This window comes from Narcine bancroftii, chromosome 5, assembly GCF_036971445.1.
Source record: "Narcine bancroftii isolate sNarBan1 chromosome 5, sNarBan1.hap1, whole genome shotgun sequence".
Taxonomy (NCBI): Eukaryota; Metazoa; Chordata; class Chondrichthyes; order Torpediniformes; family Narcinidae; genus Narcine; species Narcine bancroftii.
This window is the reverse complement of record NC_091473.1, coordinates 127,441,029-127,467,525: the sequence shown is the minus strand read 5'-3', so window position 1 is coordinate 127,467,525 and position 26,497 is coordinate 127,441,029. Positions and strand designations below refer to the sequence as shown.

General features: G+C 42.3%; 2 protein-coding genes and 1 long non-coding RNA gene across 4 annotated transcripts in view; all 3 read left to right on the top strand.

The window, feature by feature from the left end:
• Positions 1–10,142, top strand: part of cfap57 (cilia and flagella associated protein 57) — a 126,566-nt gene extending 116,424 nt beyond the window's left edge. For both annotated transcript variants that reach the window (XM_069939030.1, XM_069939029.1), the window contains 3 exons: positions 6,457–6,600; positions 7,831–7,966; positions 8,780–10,142. In XM_069939030.1, the coding sequence (XP_069795131.1) occupies positions 6,457–6,600; positions 7,831–7,966; positions 8,780–8,949 (450 nt within the window). In that variant the 3' untranslated portion in view covers positions 8,950–10,142. The remainder of the gene's footprint in view (positions 1–6,456; positions 6,601–7,830; positions 7,967–8,779) is intronic.
• Positions 10,143–10,883: 741 nt separating this feature from the next.
• Positions 10,884–18,809, top strand: LOC138762799 (uncharacterized). Its single transcript, XR_011357155.1, has 2 exons — positions 10,884–12,374; positions 18,015–18,809. It is a non-coding gene; the product is annotated as an uncharacterized lncRNA (long non-coding RNA).
• A 3,637-nt stretch (positions 18,810–22,446) lies between these two features.
• LOC138763959 (transmembrane protein 125-like) lies at positions 22,447–25,299 on the top strand. The gene has a single exon (XM_069939028.1). The coding sequence runs from the start codon at positions 22,649–22,651 to the stop codon at positions 23,309–23,311; it is 663 nt and encodes a 220-aa protein (XP_069795129.1). The 5' UTR covers positions 22,447–22,648; the 3' UTR covers positions 23,312–25,299.
• Positions 25,300–26,497: the final 1,198 nt, after the last annotated feature.

The following is a 26,497-nucleotide window of genomic DNA, read 5'->3' as shown; positions in this document are numbered from 1 at the left end:
GACGTCTGTAGTTGGAAAAATGCTTGAAGCTGTCATAAAAGATGAAATAGTGAAACTTCTGGAACGTAAGGGTTCAATCAGGCAGACGCAGCATGGTTTTAGAAAGGGAAGATCTTGTTTGATAAACTTGTTAGGATTCTTTGAGGAAATAATGGGTGTGGTGGATAGAGGGGAACAGGTTGATGTTGTATATTTGGATTTCCAGAAAGCATTTGATAAGGTGCCGCATAGGAAACTTATCAGTAAGTTACAGGAAAGTGGAGTCCGGGGAAGTATATTGGCCTGGATTGAAAATTGTTGTCTGACAGGAGGCAGAGAGTCGGGATAAATGGGAGTTTTTCAGGTTGGCAGAGAGTGATAAGTGGGGTGCCGCAGGGGTCAGTGTTAGGCCCACAACTGTTCATCATTTACATTGATGACTTGGAGGAGGGGACAAAATGTGGTGTAGCCAAGTTTCCAGATGACACCAAATTGAGTGGAAGAGCAAATTGTAATGAGGATGTGGAGAGTCTGCAGAGGGATATAGTTAAGCTGGATGAGTGGGCAAAGGACTGGCAGATGGAGTACAATGTTAGTAAGTGTGAGGTTATCCACTTTGGCAAGAAAACTAAAAGAGCTGAATATTATTTAAAGGGTGAAAAACTACAGCATGTTGTTGTGCAGAGGGACTTGGGAGTGCTTGTGCATGAATCGTGAAAAGTTAGGTTACAGGTGCAGCAGGTTATTAAGAAGGCAAATGGAATGTTGGCCTTCATCGCTAGAGGAATTGAATTCAGGAGTAGGGAGGTCATGTTGCAACTGTACAAGGTACTGGTGAGACCGCACCTGGAGTACTGTGTCCAGTTCTGGTCTCCATATTTGAGGAAGGATATACTGGCTTTGGAGACGGTCCAGAGGAGGTTTACTAGGTTGATCCCTGGTATGAAGGGGTTGACTTATGATGAAAGATTAAATCATCTAGGATTGTATTCGCTCGAGTTCAGAAGAATGAGAGGAGATCTTATAGGAACATAGAGGATTATGAAGGGCATGGATAGGATAGATGTAGGAAGGTTTTTTTGAGCTGGCCGGGGAAACTAAAACGAGAGGACACAGTCTCAAGATTCGGGGGAGTAGATTTAGGACAAAGATGAGGAAAAATAGTTTTTCCCAGAGAGTAGTGAATGTTTGGAATTCTCTATCCAGGGAAGTGTTTGAGGCTGCCTCATTAAACATATTTAAAATTCGGTTAGATAAATTTTTACATGGTAGAAGAATTAGGGGGTATGGGGAGAAGGCAGGTAGGTGGAGTTAGGTCATAAATTAGATCAGCCATGATCGTATTGAATGGCGGAGCAGGCTCGATGGGCCATTTTTGGCCTACTCCTGTTCCTACTTCCTATGTTCCTATGATTGGAACTTGAAGAGGGTTTCAGTTCCTTATGGAATCACTCTTTATATACTGAAAAAAATAGCATTGCTGGCACTGGTGCCAGAGGAGACACAGAGCTGCTCTGAAGGTTCATCCGCCTGGTCCTAATGCCGGCAGCTCTGTACAGGTTACAAATGGCCTGTTAAATGAGCCACAAGTGTTTAAAAGTAAAACCTTGCAACCATAAGGTCTGCACCCAAGATGGCAGGAACTGTGCTGGGCAGTTGGCAATAGGGGTTATATACTCTGGGGGACCAGCGGACCGGTCCGAAGGTGACGAAGGTGGGACCAGCTAGGGGCTCAGCATCTGAGGGACCCACACAGGCTATGGGTGACTTGCGATCGGTGGAACTACACAGACTGCGGGTTGCTGGAGACTGGCTCATGGGAGATTAGTTCCTGATTGTGTCAGAGGTTTGGATCTGGAACTTGGGTTGCCGAAGGATCGAACAGGAATCTGTGTGGCTGCAGTGGCTCTGGGAGTGCTAGAGGCGAATCCACGGACAATCAGTCACTCTGAAGGAACTATTTTTTGGCTTGTCTTTCTCCCTTAACATAAGGGGAGCCAGGCAACACTGCTAACTTGTATAGTTCTATTACCTCCCCTGTGGGCTTTGAGAGCATTTTTCTATCATTGCCTCTGTCCTTAGGTAATCTTAATAACAGAGTTTGGAGCAGTTTGACAGGAATGTGAATGACATGGCTTGCCCATTAGAACTAACTGAGCAGAACTATAACCTAAAATCTGTAGTGCTGTCCTGGGAGAAGACTCTGATGGTGGTTTGTTTATTTTGCTAGAGGATTTGGAAGAGCTTGAATTCATACTTTGAGGTCTCTTCAGGTAGTCCACGCCTCACATGTAAGAGAGGAATCACTGATGCCTTGCAAATCATTAAAATTGTGCCTGATTTGAGGTCCAGACACTCTTTTATGTCAACCAGACTGTTGAATGCATGGTGGCAATGTTGAGGAGTGGCAGCAGAAAGAACATTCTTTACATTCTTTGCATTTTCCTCATAGAAGATGCTGGTGAAGGCTGTTCCCTTGCGTACCCTTTGGAGTACATCCCCTCAGAACTGGCTGATAACTACAAGCTTTTGCAGTTCTCAACCATCCTATGCCACTTGACACAGACATTATCAGCCAATGCTAAGGGGATATTATGCAAGGGCCATAAATTTTTACCAACAAATCTCCTTTTATTTAGATTTTTTAAAAATGCTGGAGAGAATCAGCAGGTCAAACAAGGTTCAAGATTCCTTTATTGTCATGTAATAAAAATAAGCATACTATTACATGAAATTGCATCTGCTGTAAGATTTACCATCAGCAGAAATTGTTGGGCACCTCTTACGAAAGAGAAGCAAAAGAGACTCTGCCCAGAGTCACTGAGTGTCCGTCGACAGGGGTGTCTCTAGGGTATGGCAGGTATAGTACATGTGACATGCTGTATTGTGACGCACTGTGGTAGCAGCAAGCAGGCTTTATTCTGTTAAAAGTCTGTACACACCAGTTTCAGGTGTGGAATCTCCCAAGTGACTGGCTCAGGAGGGGCCGGCTCAGGCTTATATTCAGGTTGGCTGATTGACAGCTAGTCAGGTGGAGTCAGCCCCTAGGTGGTCCTTCTGCAGGTACAGAGATCTCCTCCTGCAGTAGGCTAGTGGTCGTATCAGTACAGTATGTGCCTTGAGCACCACTTGAACAGAGCAGTTTCAGACCCTGGTGGCCTCCTTCACCACCAACCCCCTCTCCCCTACCTCTGGTCATCACCACCAATCCCCCCATCAATCCCCCCTCCCACGCCGACATACAAAGAACACACACTTCTTTCTTTTCTTTTTCATTCCCTCGTTCACTCTCAACTTTTTAAAAGGCCGAAGCCAAATACAAGGCCAATTCTCGCGAGATCTACTTGTCACTGTATATTTTGACACATGAAATGTAAAAGGTTAGCCACCCCTGCCATAGGCACTATTTTCCATAGATACTCCATGTCTATGGATTCGCCTCCAGCACTTCCGCAGCCTCCGCAGCCACACAGACTCCAGTCCAAATCACTGGCGACTCGAGCTCCAGATCTGAACCACCATTTTCTAAATTATATGAAGAGTGATTCTCATAAGGCATCATCCCCACGGTACCATGCTGTGGGGTCACCCCCAAGGTATGAAATCTTGATGAAGGGCTTAAGCCCAAAACCTTGATTTTGTACCTTTATCCATGTTACATAAAGAACACTGTTTGACCTGCTGAGTTTCTCCAGAATTGTGTTTTTACTTCAATCACGGTGTCTGCAGACTTTCATGTTTTATATAGCCATATAACAATTTACAGCACAGAAACAGGCAATATTGGCCCTTCTAGTCGGCTCCGATTTACGTGAAACTCCACTAGTTCCACCTACCCACTCCCTTGCCCATAACCCTCCAACCACCTCACATCCATATACTCATCTAACCTCTTAAATGACAGAATTGACCCTGCCGCAACTACCTCTTCCACAAGATCGTTCCACTCAGCCACCACTCTCTGAATGAAGTATCCTCTTATGTTACTCCTAGCGTTTTTCCCCCTAACCCTTAACTTATGACCCCTTGTTCCAATCTCCCCTACCCTCAAGTGAAAGAGCCTATTCACATCTACTCTATCTATTCCCTTCATAATTTTAAATATCTCTATCAAATTCCCTCTCAACCTTTTATGCTCCAATGAATAAAGTCCAAGTCTACTCAATCTTTCTCCATATTCAAGATACTGCAATCCAGACAACATTTTTGTTAACCTTCTTTGCACCCTCTCAACCTTATTTATATTTTTCCTATAATTTGGAGACCAGAACTGCACACAATAATCCAAACTTGGCCTCACCAATGCCTTAAACAGTCTCCTATATTCTATTCTATGATTTATGAAGGCCGGCATACCAAAAGCCTTCTTCACCCCTCTATCTACATGGGAATCCACCTTCAAGAAATGCTGAACCATCATTTCAAGATCCCTCTGTTCCTCTGCATTCCTCAATCCCCTCCCCTTCACTGCATACATCTTATTTTAGTTATTCCTCCCAAAATGAAACACCTCACACTTATCTACATTAAACTCCATCTGCCACCTTTCAGCCCACCTTTCCAAACAGTCCAAATCCTTCTGTAGTCCATGAAATCCCTCCTCACTATCCACAACTCCCCCTAATTTTGTATTGTCTGCATATTTACTCATTTTACTCCTTTTATTTATACCCTAATTGTCTGTGTGGGCTCTTTGTTAGAATAATCTAAATCTAGTCTAATTACATTGACACCTTCTCCTACTTACATCTTCAGCAGGATTCCAGTTCCATTTTCACCCCCCCCCCCCCACCCCACCCCGGTTCAGTCTCTCCTCATTTACATCCCTGATACCTCACATGACTTTCATCCTATCAATATCTTCCAATACCCTGAACTTGACCACCTTAGTTTCACTATGGACATCCACTCGCTGCACCTACATCCCCTATACAAAAGGTCATAAAGGCCTTTGATATTTTTATAGATAAATAATTTGGATTATGGTACAGGTGGCTTTGTGGCAAAATTTGCAGATGATACCAAAATAGATATTAGGCGGGTGGTGCTGAGGATATGAATAGGTTGAAGAGCAACTTGGATAGATTGGAAAATGGGCAAAAAGGTGGCAGATAAAATATAACATCAGAATGTGTACAGTCAGACACTTTGAGAGAAGAAAATGGGCAGATTATTAGTTGGATGGGAAGAAAATTCAAAATTTGGAGGTGTAAAGGAACATGGTGTTAAGGTTACCCTCCTGGTTGAGTTGGTGGTGCAAAAGGTGAATGCAATGTTGGTATTTATTTCTATAGGAAAGGATATCAGAGCAGGGGTGTAATGTTGAGATTCTATAGGGCAATGATGAGACCTCAATTGGAGAACATTGTATAGTTCTGGGTACCTTATTTGAGAAAGGATGTGCTGACATTGGAGAGACTTAAGAGTAGATTTACTGGAGTGATACCAGAAATGAAAGGGTTAGCATATGAGGAATGTTTGTTGGCTCGTTGGAGTACAGAAGGATGAAGGGGGGTGGGGAAGCTCATGGAGACATTTTGAATGCTGAAAGGTCTGGACAGAGTAGATGTGGCAAGGTTGTTTCCTATGGTAGGGGAGTCTAGGACAAGAGGCACAACTTCAGGATAAAAGGTGTCGATTTAAAATTGAGATGAGGAGAAATTTCTTTAGCCAGAGGACCATGAGTTTGTGGAACTTATTGTCATAGGCAAGGTCAATAGCTGTATTTAAGGCAGAGATTGACAGGTATTTGATTCGTCAGGGCATCAAGGGCATCCCAGAGCTAACAAGATCATTTTTTAAAAACATTTTCAGTAATTATAAAAATGTAATATAATCTAAAATAATTTTATTTTACTGATTACTGTTCAGACAAATATGATCTTATCCTCCCAGTTAAATTTTTTAAAACTCTTAGATAGGATGAAATTGAAAGAAGTTCAATGGTGTATAATGAAAAATGAATGATATTGAAAGGTACCTTTTATTTGTTTCCTATCATTGATATACTTTGCCTTATATCGTGTTGAAAATTGCAATATTTGTCTTCTAGGATTCTTAATTTGAATTAATTACTTGAAGAAATCTAATTTTGATTTTATCAGTTCCATATGGAATATTTAAATATTCCATATTTAACTTACTACCAACAGTAAGAAGGTACAAGAGCTTCCAAATCATATTGTCAGGATGGGAAATAACTTCTGCCGACTTTGAGATTGATGAACAGTGCCCTGTAACCTTGGGCATCTTCTATGCGAAACGGAGTAAATTATTCAGAATATTTACACACATTTATTTTTATTTTATTTTTTATGTATCCATGTGATTATTATGCACAGTGCGAGAAATGTATTATGCGGGTGCACCATGGTCTGGAGAAACATTTTGGTTGTGTATGTATATAGAGTCAGATGATAATAAACTTGAACTTGAAATAAATTAGTTTTCCAGCTTTAACTATTCTCTACCTATTAGTTTGATATTGCAGCTGTTGATTCAGATATTCAGAAAGAGTTTGGAAGACAAAGAAATCATTTAGAAAAAAGCATTACAACGCTTCAGAAAAAACTACTGAAAGACGCTGAGATTCACCGTGCTGATAATGTCCGTATCATGCAGGTAGGAAATTTGAGCCTGAGTGACAGATTGCTGAATCATTGGAGAAAGAAATATTTAATACTTTATATTAATTATCACAGAATTAAATAATTTATTTTCAAATACATGTAATTCCTCTGTTGTTTTCCTGAGATCATATACTTTATGCCATACAAATTCCACCAACAGTTTTGAGATTCAGAATGACTGAAGCTTAGCATTTTGATTATATTCACCACATTATCAATTTTTCATTTGAAAATTCAACATTATATTGAAGCATTCATTAAAAAATGTCATATAACTTAATTAGCAATCCGACATGAATAGCATATCTACCAAAAATGTTGGTCGTCCCTTTGCCTCCACAGATGCCGCAAGGTTTGCTGACCTTCCTCCAGCAGTTTTCTTTTTATTACTCCTGATACCAGCATCTGCAATCTCTCATGTTTCCAGATGAGCACTGACTGATATTACAGAAACTTAGCTTTAATGTTCCAGGGTAATGATGTTTCTGACTTAACCGAGCTGGAGTTAAGAGTGCAGATGGAATAACACCATGTTATGAAGAACATTGTCAGGATAGCCCTGAGCAGTTATATAGAAGGAAATAAGAAAGACATGATCACTTTGATGGGATACACTTGAGGCCCTCCAAGTCAGAGGGAATTAGAGCGTCAATTTGCTAAGTATGTCCAGGAAAGTTTTCTGAAGCAATATAAAATTGGCTCTACTGGAGAAATGGTGGCACTTGACCTCCTTTAAGGAAATGAAGCATTGGCCAAGGCATTGAATACAAGAGTGAGGGTATTATTTTATACCAAAACTTGGTTGGGCTTCACTGAAGAGTGTTGTAAGTAATTCTGATCACCACCCCTTAGGAAATTTATTATTAAGCTGGAAAGAGTGAAGAAAAAATTCACAAGGGATGATGCTGGGAGAGATTAAATAGACAACTGTACGTCCATTTTCTTTGGAGCAAAGGAGGCCGAGAGTTACCATGAAAAACTATGCAAAGTTATGAAAGGTCACCAATGACTATTTCTGATGGTATGGTTTCTAAAACTGGAGGATGCAGGTTTAAAAGGAACCTGAGAGATAAATATTTTCACACAAAGGTTAGTTGATATCAGGAATAAGCTGCCAGTAGAGATTCCAATGCTTGCTTTTTCCATTTTTTAAAACATTTCCAACCCTAAAAATTCCACTACATTGCCTCCACAATTTTAAGCTGTTTCTTCCATTTCTCAGGAAAATGTTGCTTTAATTAAAGAGATAAATGATTTGCGGCAGGAGCTGAAGATTGCTCGAATCAAGGTACATGATTTGGAAGTAACTCTTGGAACCCTGAAGAAGTCCAAGAAACCATGTGCCATTGACTTTAAAGGTAAACTATTTCAATTTCACCTGTTACATCTCATGTACTGAATCATATCCTGATTCATTTATTGTTCAGAATTGTGTGTTCCAGAATACTGTTCATTTGTTAAATTTGTCTTGAGAAGGATGAATTGTCTTTCAAAATTAATTCCATTGAACCTAACTAAAATTTAGTACAAAGATCCAGTTGTTGCACATAAGGCTGCTGGATCTTCATAGGCCAAGCTAAAAGATATTTACCATTAAAAGAGAACTATATGTTCTAGATTTTAGAACATGAAGGTTAGATACAGAGATGATGTTTTTTTTTGCCTTGCCTGAGGAATCTATGTCCAGGAATAGAATTTTCTACACAGGATCTCAGTGCATTGTTTAACAAGACAAAGATCAATAGACATTTGGATATTAACAGAGCCAATGGATATGAGTTTAGTGCAGTGAAGTGTGTGGTTATATGTAATTACACCACTAGGTCACCAGGGGACATCCTGGTGACCTTGTATATAAAGCAGTCCAGAGCTACAGTCTAGCCTTCCAGGTTTGTCTTGCAGAGAGACAAGACCTCTTAGTGTACATATTAGTTTATTAAATTGTACTGACAATAATCACAACAGCATTGTGAGTATAAGGCAGCTTTAATAAACTAATATGTGCTGCAGTTTAAAAGAGTCTAATGTCTTTCATCAAACCCAAAGTCCTTGATTGATCATATCTGTATAAAGGGCAATTGCATGTATATATTTTTATTTCTATTGAGGAACATTTTCATGCCAGAATATTACATAAAAAAACAGAAAAGATATATTTGTTCTTTTTTCAGACAATTGTTCAAGAAGTGGTACAATTGCACGACTTAATTTTGACCAGGAATCAGAACGGATCATTGAAATGCAACGAATGGAAATTGCACAACTCCGGGGGAAAATTCAGACATTAGAGGAACGCCAGCACCAGTCTGGAGCAGTGTTACCTGCACTAACTGTCTTGTGAACATTTGAGCAACTGCTGTGGCACTTTCTCCTTTGTGTGTAAACTGGCAGTGCAACTTCTGATACACAGGTTGAATATTCAATCTGCAAATTTATCTTCCCTTTCAAAAACTGTTTAAATTCCATCATGAATTAAGGTCTACTGTTAACTTTTTCATGATGTATTTTCCATTAGCAGAATTATTTTCTGAGCAGAGAGATCCTTCACATTTATTTGACTTGTTCTTTTACCAGATTAGTTGTGCCTTTCTTGGAGAAGGATTTCATTTTTGTTTGAGAAACTGGAAAAAAATTGTCAGGATCCTTCTACTTTGGAGCAATCATAATAACAGTTGGATATAGCACAATTATAACCCTGATAATTAAAGGTCAGTTGCTACCAACAAATGAAAGGAACCATTGGCTTTATGTTTCTGTCTATTCATGTTGGCCTTGGTTCATTAGATCCTCCAGATTTTTATTTTGTATTTCATTTGGAGAAAACTTTCTCTTTGATTGCTGGCAATGAATGCATTATAAGATATAAAATGCTAGCAGTGCTTCCCCCCCCCCCCCACCCCTCCCGTTACAGTCAATGAAATTAAATGTAGATAAATGCAACTGGTGGTGTTGTTGAAAGTGTGGAAATTAGTCCAAGTTAGCAGTAAATTGGTGAATGACACCAAAATTGGTCCTCTCCGAATGAAATTTATTTGGAAGTCACATTAACTGTCAGTCAAGATTGGACTCCAGCTCTTAATTAGTCCACACTTTGCCGCTGGTTAATTTAAATCACTTAGGATCATTATTGGTTAGCACCACAGATTAGCACTGTATTTAGCACCAGCGCAGAGCACATTCTCTCTCTCTCTGTGCCTCACGGTCCAAGCCCCGGACATTACGCCATGCCAAGTCTCGACTGTGAACGTCACTGAAAGAGTCAGGGGTAAGTGTGCACTACACTGCAGCGGAGCTGTAGTGTAGTGATAGATCAATACTTGCAGTAGAGCTACACCCACATTGATCAGGAAACTGGAAGCATGTGTAAGAGACCCTGTTTATAGTGTGTGAGCGGGGTCGAATATAGGTTTACCGTTGTCGGAGTCTAACTGATGTCCAAGGTCTGTATTGTCGCTTACAGGAATTAGTAATTGTGTATCGTTTAACATTCTCCCCTGTTTCCCATGTGTTAATAAAATTTATGTGTGATTGTAACACATGTGTCCAGACTCATCTCTCTGTGTACCTATCAAGCTGATACTCTTCTCAATCCAACAAATTGGCGCTGCGAGCAAGGTTCAAAGAGTTACGACTGGACACATGTGGAGTCTTAATCCTGTGTTTGATTGTATTAATAACTGTGAGTGTGGGTATCCTGTCAGGTGTATGCATAATTGTATACCTGCTCACCGACAGGTATCCCATCACTGATTTTAGAAATGGGGACAATGCAGCGACCCTTGGGGATCCAGGGTCAGATTGTAAAATCCCCAAGTGGATCAATGACAGCCAGGGGTTCAGCCATTAGGCATGCAATGATAGTCGATTGGGTCGACAGGTTGGAACCCCGTGAAGAGAAGATAGGGCACCATGTGGTCTCCCATCTGAATTTATTGGGATTTCCCAAGGCCGGGGGAAATCATGGGACAGCCCTGTTATCCCTACTAAGAGGGCAGTGTGATATCATGTCCGAATAAAGTAGTAAGGGCACCCAGAAAGATAGGGAGATAGAGTCTCTGCAACATGAGTGTTAGGAACTGTAGGAGGCACTGCAAATTGCCCAATGACAAGTGACCAACTTATTAATTAAAATCGTGGAGGCAGCTTCCAAGCTGATTGAAACACAACAGCTGCAAGCAGCTCACTGGTCAGGTTTGCAGCTTGACTCAGGAAAAGTCTGAGCCATCCTCCCACAGGAGGGTGGGGTGGGGGGGGGGGGGGGGAAAATCAACATGTGATAGGGGAATGGGTATGCGATAACCCTGAGGAAACTGAGTCCGACACTTCTTCCTCCTTACATGCCTGAGCCTTTACAAGCCCGACCAGTGACCATGCAGTCTCAGGTCTGCAATAAGGGCACTCCACCAACTCTCCAAAATGGGGAGGTAGTCAAAAATTGAGGGACCTCAGGTGGGCACATAGGTGGTCATTGCGGGATAATGGAGTCTCAGGACTACTCTGCTAAAGGGCTAACCAGGCATGGAGACCAATATCATCAGTGACCAACTGAACACTTAGCCATGCTGCTGCTTCAATTGGGAGACAAGGAGGCTCTCTCTCATCAGGAAGCGAGCAGTCTGTCTGACCAGCAGACGATTTCCAATGCCTTGCCGGTCCTGCTAGAAGGGGTTGATGATGGCACCACACTATGGGAATGGGCGGTGGCTGTGGTCTGACCCAGGTTCCCTGCCCTCCCAGAATGGGGCTGACATGGCCGGCCACAGTGGCACTCTGTGGGCACTGGAGCATGGGGTGTTAGGGAATGGGCACTGATCATGGTTCTCTATGAGGGCATCCACAAGCATGAAGGTGACTGGTGCTTGGAGGGCTATTTAGTTACCACTGCTCGTCCTGACCTTAGAGGGTAGTCTTGCCCCTCATGGGATGGGCAACTGGGAAAACAGTCCAGGAGGGATCAGAGTACATGGAGTAGGGAGCACCCAATCAAGTTTGCAGGGCTGAGGGGAAGTTCTGCAATATCACCCTGCCGATGACTCACAGAGACATGAATGCTCTCTGGAGGGACCACTGTGGGGAGAAGCCCCGGTCAGGGTGGAGCTTCCCATGCTCCGACCACTCCAACCTAGAGCAGCCTCCTCTGCCCCCCTCCAAAGGTGGTCACCAACTATTCTCTCTTTGAACCCTCCCAACCTTCCCACCACCCCCCCCCCAAAGGAGACTACCCTTCAAGCTGTTCCACTTCTCGACATGACTATGAAACACTCATCCTTGAAGATTGCCGCAATCTCATCACTGATTTCAGCCAGTACATTTTTCAGTAATCATCAAGAAACAGTTTGTTCCTTATAATACAAAGAATTTTCAAGCAGACGTATGAAAGCTGTGGCCATGGAAACAATATCACTGGACTTTCCAGCTGAACAGGGCACATCCTTTGGAGATGCACAATGGCTGCATGCACAGAGCATTCCTGGAGGGGTTTCTCTGCTGACGCCTCAAACCGTGCATCTTGGCGCCTCACAGTTTGGGGGGGCAGCAACCTCCTTTGAAGAAGACCGCAGAGCCCACCTCACTGACAAAAGACAAAGGAGGAAAAACCCAACACCCAACCCCAACCAACCAATTTTCCCCTGCAGCCGCTGCAACCGTGTCTGCCTGTCCCGCATCGGACTTGTCAGCCACAAACGAGCCTGCAGCTGACGTGGACTTTTTACCCCCTCCATAAATCTTCGTCCGCGAAGCCAAGCCAAAGAAAAGAGCATTCTGGTAAGTCTTTTTTTTCTTTTTTTTTAATGGCACGCTGAGCAGTGCAATCTACTCAAATAGTGTATTTACTAAAAAAACTCAGGGAATTCAAAGTTACAATTTATAAGTAGTGTCAGATTCAAAGTTACTGTTTATAAGTAGTGTGTCATTGATCAGACAAAAGTTAGAAACGATGTATGTATTTTGTTTTACTTGACAACGATAGTGTTGACCCAGAACTCCCATTAACGGAAACAAATAGCTCATGGGGTGGGGGCTTAGGGAGTTTTTATTTAAAATAACAAATTCAGTCCTGAATCCTCCTGGCTATTGTTACAGCCATTTTTTTGGGTGGTTTTAGATTTTTAGGCTCTTATTTTGGTTCTGTTGGCTCTTTTTAGAACTTTTTAAAAAAGTTTTAATTTTTTAAAATCTGGCAACCCTGGTGAGGTGCTGTCATTGAATTTAATTATGTGCCTTGTCCAGCATACAGAAGGCACATGTATATATTGATCCAGAATTAGTATTGTTTTATTTTAAGCATGTCTTTTTGCTCTTTCATTTTTCCTTTCCTGTTTTTATAGTCGTAACATGTAAATAGAGTCATTAGCCCCTTTCACACTTGCAAGTGATCCCAGGAATTAATGGTGAATCGGCCTTTAAAGTGTCTAGTATGAAGGGAAAATATTCTCAATACTGACGTTATATGACATCATCTCATGCCAGGGATTGATGGTCTCAACCCCTAGTACAATCCCCGGAGTCTGCAGATGCCATCATTGCAATCAGGCAAGTGTAGAATGGGCAATTACATTGTGGGATTGAAATAACCCAAGGTTTGTGTCAGTGCTGGAACCAGAAGGAAGAAAAGATTAAAATGAAAGTATAAACTTTGCCATGGGAAAGCTGCAGTGGGGGGCTATAGCAATAAATAGCAATAGTGGATGATTTTTAAACAGCATGGGAAAGTTGGTAGCGCTATAGCGCACAATTTATAAAGACCATGGGAAAAAGCAATGGCAGACCTGACTTCCCAGAATGCTGTGCAGCAGAGAAACCCCTCCAGGAATGCTCTGTGCATGCAGCCATTGTGCATCTCTGATGCACAAAATTCTGGGAGGGCAGGTCCACTAACGCTTTTCATAAATTGCATGCGATAGCACTACAAACTTTTCCACGTTGTATAAATTGAGTGCTATAGTGCTACAAACTTTCCCACACTATTTAAAAATTGTCCACTATTGTTATTACTTTCCCACGATCTCTTATAAAGATTTATGTAGATCGGCATAAAAGTAACAGCAGCTGAAGGGCTCATACTGTGCTGTACATAAAGCTTAATTATGTTATAATTAGGCATGATTAATTTTGTTCAAATATAGGATCCTAATACATTGATCAGGATTTAGGGCAAGTCCACCATCACTCGATGCGTCGTGACATCACCAGTAGAAGGTAGAGTAGTCCTAACCCTGGACTAGAAAGGGTTCAACGTCCCAGATAGGAGTGGTCAAGTGTGAAAAGCCAAACCCCCCATTCCTAACCTAGGGCACTGAACGGCCAATTTAGTGGGATACAAGTGTGAAAGGGGCATTGATTGTCATCATAGTGACATGGCTTCCGAGGGCTGGAATGTTGTGTGTGGAGTGACATGGCTTCCGAGGCCTGGAATGTTGTGTGTGGAGTGACATGGCTTCCGAGGGCTGGAATGTTGTGTGTGGAGTGACATGGCTTCCGAGGCCTGGAATGTTGTGTGTGGAGTGACATGGCTTCCGAGGGCTGGAATGTTGTGTGTAGAGTGACATGGCTTCCGAGGGCTGGAATGTTGTGCGTGGAGTGACATGGCTTCCGAGGGCTGGAATGTTGTGTGTGGAGGAAGCGTGGCCTCCCTGCCTTCTTGAATGTGTGAATTGCGGGTGGGCACGTGTCCTCCCTATCTGAAATTTATTCAGAATTCACATCGCGTGTCAATCAAGGATGGACTCTGGCCACTAATTAATGCACACCTCACCGTTGCCTAATTTAAATCGCCTAGGATCGTCATTGGTTAGCAGCACAGATGAGCACTCTATTTAGCACCAGCACAGAGCACATTATCTCTCTCTCTCTGACTCTGTTCCATGCCAGGTTGTGGCCTCCACTGCTTCAATGGGCAGCGAATTCCACATATTCACCACCCTCTGGGAAAAGTAGTTCCTCCTCATCACTGTCCTAAATCTACTGCTTTAAATCTTGAGGGTATGTCCCCTCATTCTAGTCTCCCTCACCAATGGAAGCACCTTACCTATCTCTACCTTATCTATGCATTTCATCATTTTACATATTCCTATGCAATCCCCCCCCCATTTTTCTAAATTCCAGCGGGTACGGACCAAGATGACTCAATCTCTCCTCATAAGCTAACCTTCTCATATAACATATAACCATAAAACAATTACAGCACCGTAACAGGCCAGTTTGGCCTTTCTAATCCATCTCTGGAATCAACCTGGTGAACTTACTCTGCGCCACCTCCAAGGCCAGTACATCTTTTCCTCAAGTAAGGAGACCAGAACTGCATGCAGAACTTCAAATGCGGCCTCACCAGTATATTGTACTAATACAGCATAGCCTCCCTGCTCCTCTAGCAATGAAGGCTAAAATTTCATGTTCCTTCTTGATAACCTGCTGCACCTTCAAACCAACCTTTTATTATTCATGAACAAGCACTTTTAAGTCCTTCTTCACGGCAGCGTGCTGCAATCACTTGCCATTTTAAAAGATAATTGAATCTTACATTTTTCCTTCCAAAGTGGATAACCTAACATTTACCAACATTGTCCTCCATCTGCCTGACCCTTGCTTACTCACTTAACCATTTTATTATCTCTCTGCAGACTCTTTGAATCCTTTGCACTGTTATGAGCCTAGAGGACCCCAAAACCGAGCAGCAATTGAAATTCACCAAGACAAATGGTTACTTAAACAAAAGTTTATTTTAATTATCTTTAAACATCAAAACAGGATCAAACTTTAACTTATTACTATTAACAACTTAACCTAATTTAACCCCCTTCTAACTCTAACCCCACGTGTATGTAATGTGTGTGTAAGTTCAGAAAAGTTCATTGATTCACAGTCCAATCTCACTTCTCACTCCTCCAAGTTCACTGGTTGCAGGCAATTCTTATACTATGCACAGAATTTAACATTTATGAAGTTCACCAGGCTTTAGTGCTTGAAAGGTAAATGGTTACTGCTCAGGAAGGTTCTTGTTGGTTTTCAGAGAGAGACTTTTTTTGCTCATTAGACACAAACTGATTCCTTCTGATCAGCCATTTCAGTGTCTTACCGAAGAAACTTGCCCTATCAAGATTTTCCAGCTGATAACCTCTTTCTTTCAGGTCACCATAGAGTTCCTTTTCTGTTTCCCTTATCTCAGGCAAAACATTATACAGCCAGCCATCTCCTCTTGTATGGACCACAAGGGCTTTGAACTCACAACCCGTCTTCAAAATGGGGTTTTCCACAAGCTTGCCAGCTTGTCCTGTTCCAGTCCCAGCTGCTGCTGCTGAACTGTAGAACAGAATTCTCTCTCTCACTCAGAGAAAACCACATGACCCTCTTAGAATAACAAACTCCACTCAGACTGCGGCACTAGTTCGTTCATCTGTTGCTTTCCAAAACAACAACCCATTACTCCACAGCATGTCCAATTAATACCTACTTGTGAAGTCCTTACAGGCATTCTTCAAAGTTTTTGCAAAGACACTCGGAGCCTGAACTGTCTGGCTTGAGCAGAACTCCAGCATTTTATCTGTGTGTGACGTAATTAAAATTCCCACAATTTATCTCCTTTAAAACAATATAAAATATTAACATAATCTATCACAGCACAATCTGCTTTTCCACTTAATTTTTAGTGTAATTAGCAAACTTATATACACGTTATTCTGTCCCCTCTTAATGCATATCGTGAACAGTTACCGGTCCAGCACTGAACCCTGCCATTTCTCTCTCACCACTGACTGCCAACTAGAAAACACCCCTGTTTCCCAACTCTCTGCTTTCTATTGGTTAACCAATCCTCTAAACATGCTAATACATCACTCTTTTCATCCTTTTGTATATCTTTTATGCGGCATCTTATTGAGCGCCTTCTGGAAATCCAGGTAAACAATGTTCATCTGCTCCACTCTATCAACTGTGCTCATTATATCCTCAAGGAACTCCAGTACCCTTGTCAAACAGGACCTGCCTTTATGAATCCATGTTGCACCATGTTGTCTGATGGATCCATTTCCCTCCAGATGCTTTGCTCTTTTTTCAAGGATTTTCCCCAACTACAGATGCAGTTCCCTGCATTTTGCCTCCATCCTTTTTTGAATATTTGCATGACATTTGCCATCTTCAAATCCACCTGGACCTGCCCAGAGTCCAGAGAATTTTGGTAAATTATCACCAAAACCTCAACTATAACTTCTACCATTTCTTTCAGTTCCCAGGGATGCATTCCATTAGGACCAGGGAACTTATCTATCTTTACACTCTCAAGTTTCCTCAGTACTACCTCTCTAGTGATAACTGTTACATCCAGGTCCTCACCTCTCATCACATCCATAATATGTATCTGTGGCATGGTATGAAGACAGACACCAAATCATTATTCAAAGCCTCAACATTTCCTCATTACCCAATATCAATTCCCCCTTCTCATCTTCCAAGGGACCAACCTTCACTTTTGAATGTGCTGATCTGACCACTAGCCTACTGCAGGGTGCAATCTGGGAGCTGACTCCACCGGGCCAGCTGTCAATCAGCCAACCCTAATATAAGCCCGAGCCGGCCCCTCCTGAGCCAGTCACTCGGGAGCCATCACAACTTTAGCCACTCTTTTGTTCTTTATATGATTGTAAAAACTTTTACTGTCCATTTTTATATTTTGTTTTTATAATTTTTCATTGTCTATCTTCCCTCTCTTTATTCCTTGCTTCGAGTTTCTTTGTTGCTTTTTAAAGTTTCCCACTACTCTTTGGCGACTTTGTACACACAAGCCTTTAGTTTGATGCTTTCCTTTATTTCCTTTGTTATCTAAGGCCGGCTGTCCTCACCCTGACTGTCCCTGGTTTGAACTGGAATATACTTTTGTTGAGCACTGTGAAAAATCTCTTTGAAAATCTTCCACCATCCCTCCATATAACCTGCATTCTCAGTCTACCCTGGCCAACTCCTCCTCCTCATCTCCTTGGAGTTTTCTTTCTTTAGGCATAATACACTGGTTTTAGACCAAACTATTGTACACTCCATTTGAAAGAAGAACCCACTCATACTGTGATCACTCATTCCAAGTGGATCCCTAACTCCAAGATCGCTAATTTTATCTCTTTGCAGAGGACCAGATCCAAAATAGCATGTTCCCTTATAGGTTCAGTAACATCCTATTCAAGAATGGCATCATGTATGTGTTCTATGAAGTCCTCCTCAAGGTTGCCTCAACCAATCTGATTCACCAAGTCTTTGTGCATGTTAAAGTCACCAATGACAATTGCTGTTCCATCCTTTTATGCCTCCAATATTTCTTAGTTTATTGCCTGTACCACTGTAATGTTGTTATTGGGTAGCTGACAGACAACTGCCACCAGTGATTTTTTTCCCCCTTTAATATTTCTAATCTCTACCCAGATGGATTCAACATTTTGGTCCTTAGATCTTGCATCATCTCTCACTAGCAACAACAACAAACCTTTGGGAAGAAGCTGCAAAGCTGCGTGTCCTTGACTGCTGTGAAGACCAAGCCTCTGCTGTGGGGACCGAACCTCCACTGTGGGGACGAGGCCTCCAATCTTCAGCATCACTTCTTGCCGCTGGCCAAGGTGGCGAGGTCGTGGCATGTTCTGCGAAAGGTGTTGTTCAGAGCAGCAGTATCATGTGTCTGGTTCAGGGGTCCTGGCGGTTGCGCCATCTTGGTTCATGGGGCCCTGTGGCGGATGGTGTGGAGACTTATGGGCTCCTATGGACTGTAAACTGGGTGACAATTTTTTCACTCAAGCTAACAGGCTTTTAATATCTATTAGATTCCTGCAAGCCTGGTCCAAGTTGGTGGCGTGGCAGCAACCTGCAATGGCCTCTCTGGACCTGGTGGCAGTTTCTTCATTCAAAGCTATCAGACTTTCAATATTCAGAGTCTATTGTAACTTGTCTTGACTGTGCCCATTGTCGAGTTTGTTTATTAATTACTGTAACGTTGCAATGTTTTTTTATTTACTTAATGTAACTTTGCGTGGGTTGTAATCCAGTGTAGTTTTTTGTTTTGCCTTTCATTGTAATAGTGTAGTCTTGTGTTGTCTTACACAGTTTTTTGTCTCATGTCGTTTAATGTAGCCCCATGGTTTTGGTGGAACGTTGTCTCATTTTTTAACTGCGTACTGCATATGCAGTTGGTTTTAAAATGACAAATAAAGGCTGCTTGAACTTTAACTATTGCCCTGATCTCTTCCTTAACTAAGAGCACCACCCCACCTCCCAGCCTGACCTTTGGTATTACCGGATATACTTGAATATTTAATTTCCACTCTTCTCCACACTGCAACTACATTTCCATAATGGTCACTGAATCAAACCCTTTGTACTGAATTGTGGCACAAGTTCACTGACTTTGTTTTGAATACTGCGGTGTTTAGATAAAAGTGCCCCTGTACTCATTGTGTTAATAAAATCTTGTAATCTTTGCCTTTTTTGCAGCTGACTTTCATCCCTACTACTTTTAGTTTTCTCTTTTTTCAACTTCTGCTTTTACTTTTTCCACACGCTTCTTTTAATTTATCCATCCTTCTCCAATCTGTTGAACCAACACTACCCCCTACTATTTATTCAAAGTCCTAGTTATGTGATTCCATAGGATCCAGGTCCCATCACGATTCAGATGGAGCCTGTCCCCTTTGAACATTTCCTTTCTTTCCCAATGCTGGTGCTAATTTCCCATCAATTGGAACCCACTTCTCCCACATCAATCCTTGAGCCATTCCCTTAACTCTAATCTTCTCCACAATTTCCACTTGGCTCAGGTAGTAATCCAGAGATTACCAACTTTTTGGTTCTGCTTTTTAATTTCATCCCTAGCTCCTCAAACTCACTTTGCAGAACCTCTTTCCTGGTTCTACCTACGTCGCTGGTACCCACGTTGTCCATGACAACTGAATCTTTCCCCTCCCACTGCAAATACCTCTGCAGGTCAGGTAAGATGATCCCAACCAGGCAGCAGGCAGGCAACGTGGCCTTTGGGACACTTTATCTCTGGAACAGAGAATTTTGTCTATTCCCTTAACGATACTATCCCCGATAGTATCCATTCTCTTCCCTCTTGAATGGCTTCCTGAACCATTGTGCCACAGTTAAGTTGCTCATCCTTCCTACAGCCCCAGGGTGTAAGAATCTCGAACTTGTGAGAAAGAATCAAGGGTTATGGCTCCTCTAGAAGTCTCTTAGTTCTCACTGGTCATCAATTTTGAGCCTGAATTCTTGAGCAACTAAAAAGCAGTCATCAGGAACCACAACAGGGTCCATCAGCTCCCACATCATGCAGCTCATATAAATGCCTGAGAGGTCAGTGCCCATAATGGGCATGGCTACATCTGCAACTTTCTGCAGCCTTCGGCATTCCAGGGCATTCAGTTTTCCAAACCAGGCCAAGATGCATCCAGCCAGTTTACTTTCCACAGTACACCTGTAAAAACTTGATATAGAGTATTGAAGCACATGCCAAATCTCATTTAACTCTTTAGAACAGTGGTTCTCAACCACTATTTCAATCATCCCTAATTGACTCATTTTGTGCACAGTTTCGTAACTCCAAAGGAAATGGACCAATGACAATTTTTCTCGAGCAAAATATTTCAGTAACAACTGGGTCTAGAGAAATGGTTCTCAACCTTTTTTCCACACTCACATCCCACCTTAAGTAATCCTGTGCTAATTACAGAACACTTATGGCATAGGGATTCATTAAAGTGGTATGCGAATGGAAAGAAAAAGGTTGAGAACCATTGCTTTAGAGAGTAGAGGTGCTAGTGTTAAACGAGAAATATCTGCAGATGTCTGGGTCGAGTGCAATGTACAGTACCCGACAAAGGGCCCAGACCCAAAATATTGGTTACCTTTACTTTCAGTGGGTGCAGTGTGACCTGCTGAGTTTCCTCAGCATCACAGGGAAAACCGCATCCCCTTTTTCATGGTTCAAATGAGGAAACACAAATGAATAAATAAGAATTCATGAAAAGCCCTGTAAAATGAACGAGTCTGAAATTGAATAAATCAGAAGAGATTCGCTCGAATGATGGTGGAATTTCAACCCACCGCACAGTTATGAGGATGGTTTCCTATCAACTGACTTCCCTGAAATTGATTCAATTGTTTTCAGATATTGAGAGGAACTGGTAGGGGGCTTTCAGCTGTAAGAGCCTCAGATCCTGCTCATGAAGGCCATCAGCCATCTCCAGCAAACACCATTTGAAATTGAGCCTGAGAGAAAAAAAAATCAAGGCAGTGTGGATATTGTAAAAGAGTTTGATTTCGTTTTTAAATGGAAGAACTTACGATCCTTTCCTTTCATGGCAAATACACCTCAATATGAACTGAACTAAAGGAACTGAATGCAGATTGGATACTCCTGGATCCTTTTTCTGTATTGCTACGTATTTACAGTCCAAAGTACGTCATTGACAGCAGGGTGTTTTGAAACTTAATGTATTATTGGACTATATAAAGACAGCACTTTATATTTATCCTTTCATCTGAGTTGCAGGAAAATTAATTAAAAATTAAAATTGATATTTATCAGTTGGATCAACTGGAATCCTTCAAAATCCGGATTGTTTTCGAAGGCAGTAGAACCTGAATTCACAGGAATCATATCTGGCGAACGACTGAGGATCGTTTGCGCAGGCAGCCCTTCCCTTTCAAAACCTGCTTGTGAATTCCACGTGGAACCTGTTCGGGAGCCGAAGTAGGCGGAGTGAGAAAGAGAAATGTGATCCAGCAGAAGCCCAGGCGAGACGCCCGAGTGGCCCCCGCGCAAAGTCCTCAAGCCCACGATCTTCTGCCATCGAGGACTGTCGGGACTGAAGGTTGGGCAGGAGGGGGCCAGTTCACTCGGACCCGAGTCACAATGGGTCTTGGGCAAGGAAAGTGAAAGGATTCACCTGCGTGCGATCAGGACAGGAGAAGTTGCAACAACTCAAGCACATCGTGGAAAAATACCCAGTGCACTGAACAACGGAGGAAGTCATCCCCACCCTCAAATTACAAGGCTTGGTGATTACTCTTCTCAGTGGATTTTGCTGGAAAGGACAAGTACGTCGACATGTGAATGGGATCCAGAGCATTATAGAACAGGTCCGACCTGTTGGATATGAAGCAATTCTCTCTCCTCCCATGAGGGTCATTCATTGGAGCCTGATCTTTTAATGGAAAGCAAGGTTGTGCAAAGCCCCAGATGGCAACAAGACAACAAACAGGCGGCTAAATGTTGAAAGGGAAATGGGACTCTCGATGGAAACGAGTCCGCTGCCCAGTTTCGTCTGATTCCCCGGGGCATAATCGTTGGCACCTCACTCTCGTGGACAGAGACACGGGGAATTTGGAGCTTTAGTTCAATGCGGATGAAAGAGAGGGGGGGGGTGGAGGTTAAAAAGAAACCCCGTCCGTATTGTCAGAGACCGTGCTGCGAGACACAAGCGTGCGGGATCTGGGACTCCACGGCAGCGAAGTCCGGCCGGCAGCTCGGGATCCCCGCGATGTTGCAGCGAGTCGTGGCGACCAGAGAATCAACGGGTTCGCCAGTCCCCTGTTAAGGCTGCAATTGGAGAGTTACCTTCAGGTTAACAACCCCCCCCCCAACTTTTCTGCGCCCTTACCCCCCCCCCCAAACTTTTCTGCGTCCTCCCCCCCAACTTTTCTGCGTCCTTCCCCCCCCAACTTTTTTGCGTCCTTCCCCCCCCAACTTTTCTGCGTACTTCCCCCCTCAACTTTTTTGCGTACTTCCCCCCCCAACTTTTCTGCGTACTTCACCCCCCCAACTTTTCTGCGTACTCCCCCCCCCCCCAACTTTTCTGCGTCCTCCCCCCCCCAACTTTTCTGCGTCATTCCCCCCCAACTTTTCTACGCCCTTCACCCCCCCCCCAACTTTTCTGCGCCCTTCCCCCCCCCCAACTTTTCTGCGACCTGGTCGTGGGGAGGGGAGGCTTTGGCATCAGAGCTGCGGGGGGGTTCAGCAACTCCCACTTTTCGCCTGAATCATTTTAAAACACTAGCATCTCCAAATGGCTGAGCTCTCCCACATCGGCTCCGGCCACCTGCCCGCAAATCGTTCCCGGATCCAGCAAAACGTCTTGGAGGATCAGGTGGAACTGTGGTGGTTCCAAGATGTGAAACTGGCGATTCTGTGCTACTCCGCCGCCTTGCTTCTGATCTTCGGAACGGGAATAGCGGGGATTGTCATCATGTCCACAGCCACCACCCACTCTGGTGAGTGGAGGCTGGGTGTTGGGATGGCCTTGTGCTTATTATGTTTAATCGTCCTCTTCAAGCAACTGCTCACCTCTGCTCTGCAGGATATGAACTGTGTGAGGAGCAGGGCTCAGATCTACAAGTTAAGGAGTGGTGGCTTAATTGATTATTTGGTTATTTTATTCACTGGGTTCATAGTCCTTACCTGTGGTTATACCCTGACCATTGTGGCAAATTCTAAACACCATCTCTCATTTAGATCCTGGACTGATCAATTAATCGTAGGAGTCATTCTAACAGTGGCTGGCTCCGTTATTCTGCTCTTACTGGGTGTCTATGTTTTAATTTTCAAACTCTATCCCTATATTAAAGCCAGATTCGCACACAGAATGGAACAAAATATTTTTACAATTTCGGGAAGCAACATCATTGAGAGGCAACCCCAGATATCGACTAGTACCTCCAACCTCTTGTAAAGCAGGCAGTGGAGACATACAGGTGCCGAAATCGGAAACTAAGCGCAATCTGCAGCATGTAGAGCAACATCAGTGGGAGAAAAGGATTGGTCGACATTTCCAACCCAAATCCTTACTTAATCTGAGTTCCTCCAGCAGATTGTGTTTCACATAAACCGAGCAATAACTGAATTCTTTCCAAGATAATGAATTGCTCCGACATGGAGAAAACTGGACAGAGTGGGTTGGTAAATCTCAATTTCCTAACCAAGGGTTAAATAAATGCAAATGTAAAACTGTGGATTTGTATCGTGGGGCAGCATGGCGGGTAGAACCGCTGCCTCACCGTTCCAGTAAGCCAGGTTTCGTCCAGACCTCGGGTGCTGTCTATGTGGAGTTTCCTCCTGGTGCTCCAATTTCCTCCTCCGTTCTGATGTGCGCATTTATAGGTTAAGTGGCCACTGTTCGTTGCTCGTCGTGTGTAGGAGAGTGGTAAATTGTGAGAGGAGGTTAATGGAATGTGGGGAAAGTACATTTGTGTGATGGAATTGATGGCTTTGTGTCTAAATTTGCAGATGATACCAGAATAGGTGGTGCTGAGGATTCTGAATGGCTGCAGAGAGACTTGGATCAATTAGGAGAATGGGCAAAGAGGTGGTAGATTAAATACAGCGTTGGAAAGTGCATGGTTCTAGGCGGGCAGACTATGATTTAGATGGCGAGAAAATTCAAAATTCCAAGTGCAAAGGGTCTTGGGATTCCTTGTGCAAGATAAAGGCCAGGTCGAATGGGTGGTGAAGAAGGTGAATGCAATGTTGGCCACAATTTCTAGAGGAACAGCATGTAAGAGCAGTAATGTTGAGACTTTTAGGGCACTGATGAGACCTCACTTGGAGAAATGTGTTCAATTTTGGGCACCTTATTTGAGAAAAGGAGTGCAGGCATTGGAGAGGATTCAGAGAAGATTTACTGGAATGATCCAGAAGTCAGAGGGTTAGTATATAAGGAACGATTGTCGGCTCTTGGGCTGTACAGAAGGGTGGGGATGGGTGTAGGGAAGGACCTCATATAGCATTTTGAATGCTGAAGGATGTGGCCAGCGAGTGGAGCTGAGTGGGTGATGGATGGACCATTAGTTCCCTCACACCTTTTTTTAAAAAATTTCCCTGTAGCCCAGCAATTTACTACTTCTCACATGTCCATTAACTCGATGTTGAATCTTCTGCCACTTACAATTATTAGGGTAGTTTGGAGTAGATAATTAACTTTCTGACCAATTGCTGTGCTGTTGGAATATATGATTTTCACTGGGATCATGTACAAATTCCGCAGAGTTAGTACTTGAGGCCAGATTTGAACCACTAGGAGGCAGATGCGAATGTTGTGAAATTTTCAAATACCTGAGCTACATGCTGTGGAGTAAATGATGAACAAATTATATCACATTAATATATATATATAGTAGTCAAAGTAAGTGAAGAATATAAACAGATTGCAGACTCTGTGAATTCTTTACTTCCATTTGCATAATATGATTTGAAATAAATGCATACAGAAAAATCAATTAAGACGAAGTAAAATAGAATTATAATTACAGTTATAATTTGTCTTTATAGAAACAAATGAATGATCTAGACTTGTTTTAAATCCTTGCCAATAGGTAAAATAAATTTGGTGTAGTTTCACCCCATTGATTCATCTGTAACAAAAGCTTAAAAGAAATTACTTTGGTACCTAAATTTTAATAATCCCTTTTACATATTTGAATACAGTATTTATGAATAGATATATTCATGAGATGTAGGTACACACACACATACCATATGCACTGAAAAAAGCAGATCAAGAGTGTATGGATAAATATATAGACCTGTGTGCACAGCATTTGTTGTCAAATGTAAGCAGAGAATTGTTTGGGTTGAATGAACTCTCTTGTATTTACAGTAATCTAAATTATGCAAATTTACTTGGTTTCTGAAGACTGATTAAATAAATGGTTTCCAAGGTCATTGTTGTATGTTCAGACATATTCCCCAAGGTGCTCAAAGGAGATGCCCAAATCAAAGATTGAGCCTCCAAGTGTTTTTATTGCTTTCTCTCTTGCTTCAGGAAAAAAAAATTAGTGACTTGGTTTACAGGAGTCTTCTGCCGATTAAATTTTCCATTTACTAATAGAGTACATTTAAAATTCCTCGGGCACGAAATAATTCCAAACAACTGAGTGGAATTCTGAAAATAAACATTTCTCTCTCAATTGTAATGCAAAGCATTTGCTGATGAAGTTTGGTCTCTTAAAGAATTTCTTTGGAAGTAGTCACCCCACAAATCAAAAGCTTCCTCCAACGTCACATGCAAATAAAAACTTTAAAAAGCTGCAGGTGCAGGAACTATGGAACAAAAACTGGAAATGCTCAGAAACCTCTGTAGGAAGAGAGTTAACCTTTCAGGTGAAAGATCCTTTATCATGTAACCACGTGCTGTGAGTAAGCCTAATGCCTGAAAATATGTACAAAGTTGGAAAAAGGTAATGGGATCAGTCTGCAGAACTTACAGATGCTGACAGTGGTGGGTGACTGCTATAAGATGTTCTCTTATGGCAGCCACAAATATGCTGCAGGAAACACTGCCAGGAAAAATTGAGAAATATAATGGAGGAAAAAAATGACATCTCCTACATGTGTGGAAGACACCACAATAAAATGCATTACAGTAGATTTGTGTTACGATTGTGACTTTTAAACTAATATGTTTTGAAAAATTCTAAAAGTAATAATTACCAATTCTGATACATCATATCCTTCCAGCTCTTGACCCATGAATCAGAACCCGACAATTTAGACTGGTAGTCATCATATTGTTGCGTTCAGGCTCCAATTTTTCTGTTTTGCTGTAAGCGTGTTATTAAACCAGCCTTCGCCTAATTTTATAGCACTGGGTAAACTGAACAAATGTAACTGTACCAGGGCCCTGAAACGTCACAGTGTGTTCTGTGTTCCTCCAAATAATGAATCACCCATTATCAACAAGAAATCCGATATTGTTGTCCCAGTCGCCGCCAACCAAAGAGAGAACTTACACTTAACTGAAAAAATTTATTCTAATACAACAACAGAACCTCAGTGTGCAGGACTTGTGAGCTGCTTCGACATGGGATTTCTGTTTGGAATAGGTCCTCCTTTATGATAAGAAACAATAGTTGAAAGTTAT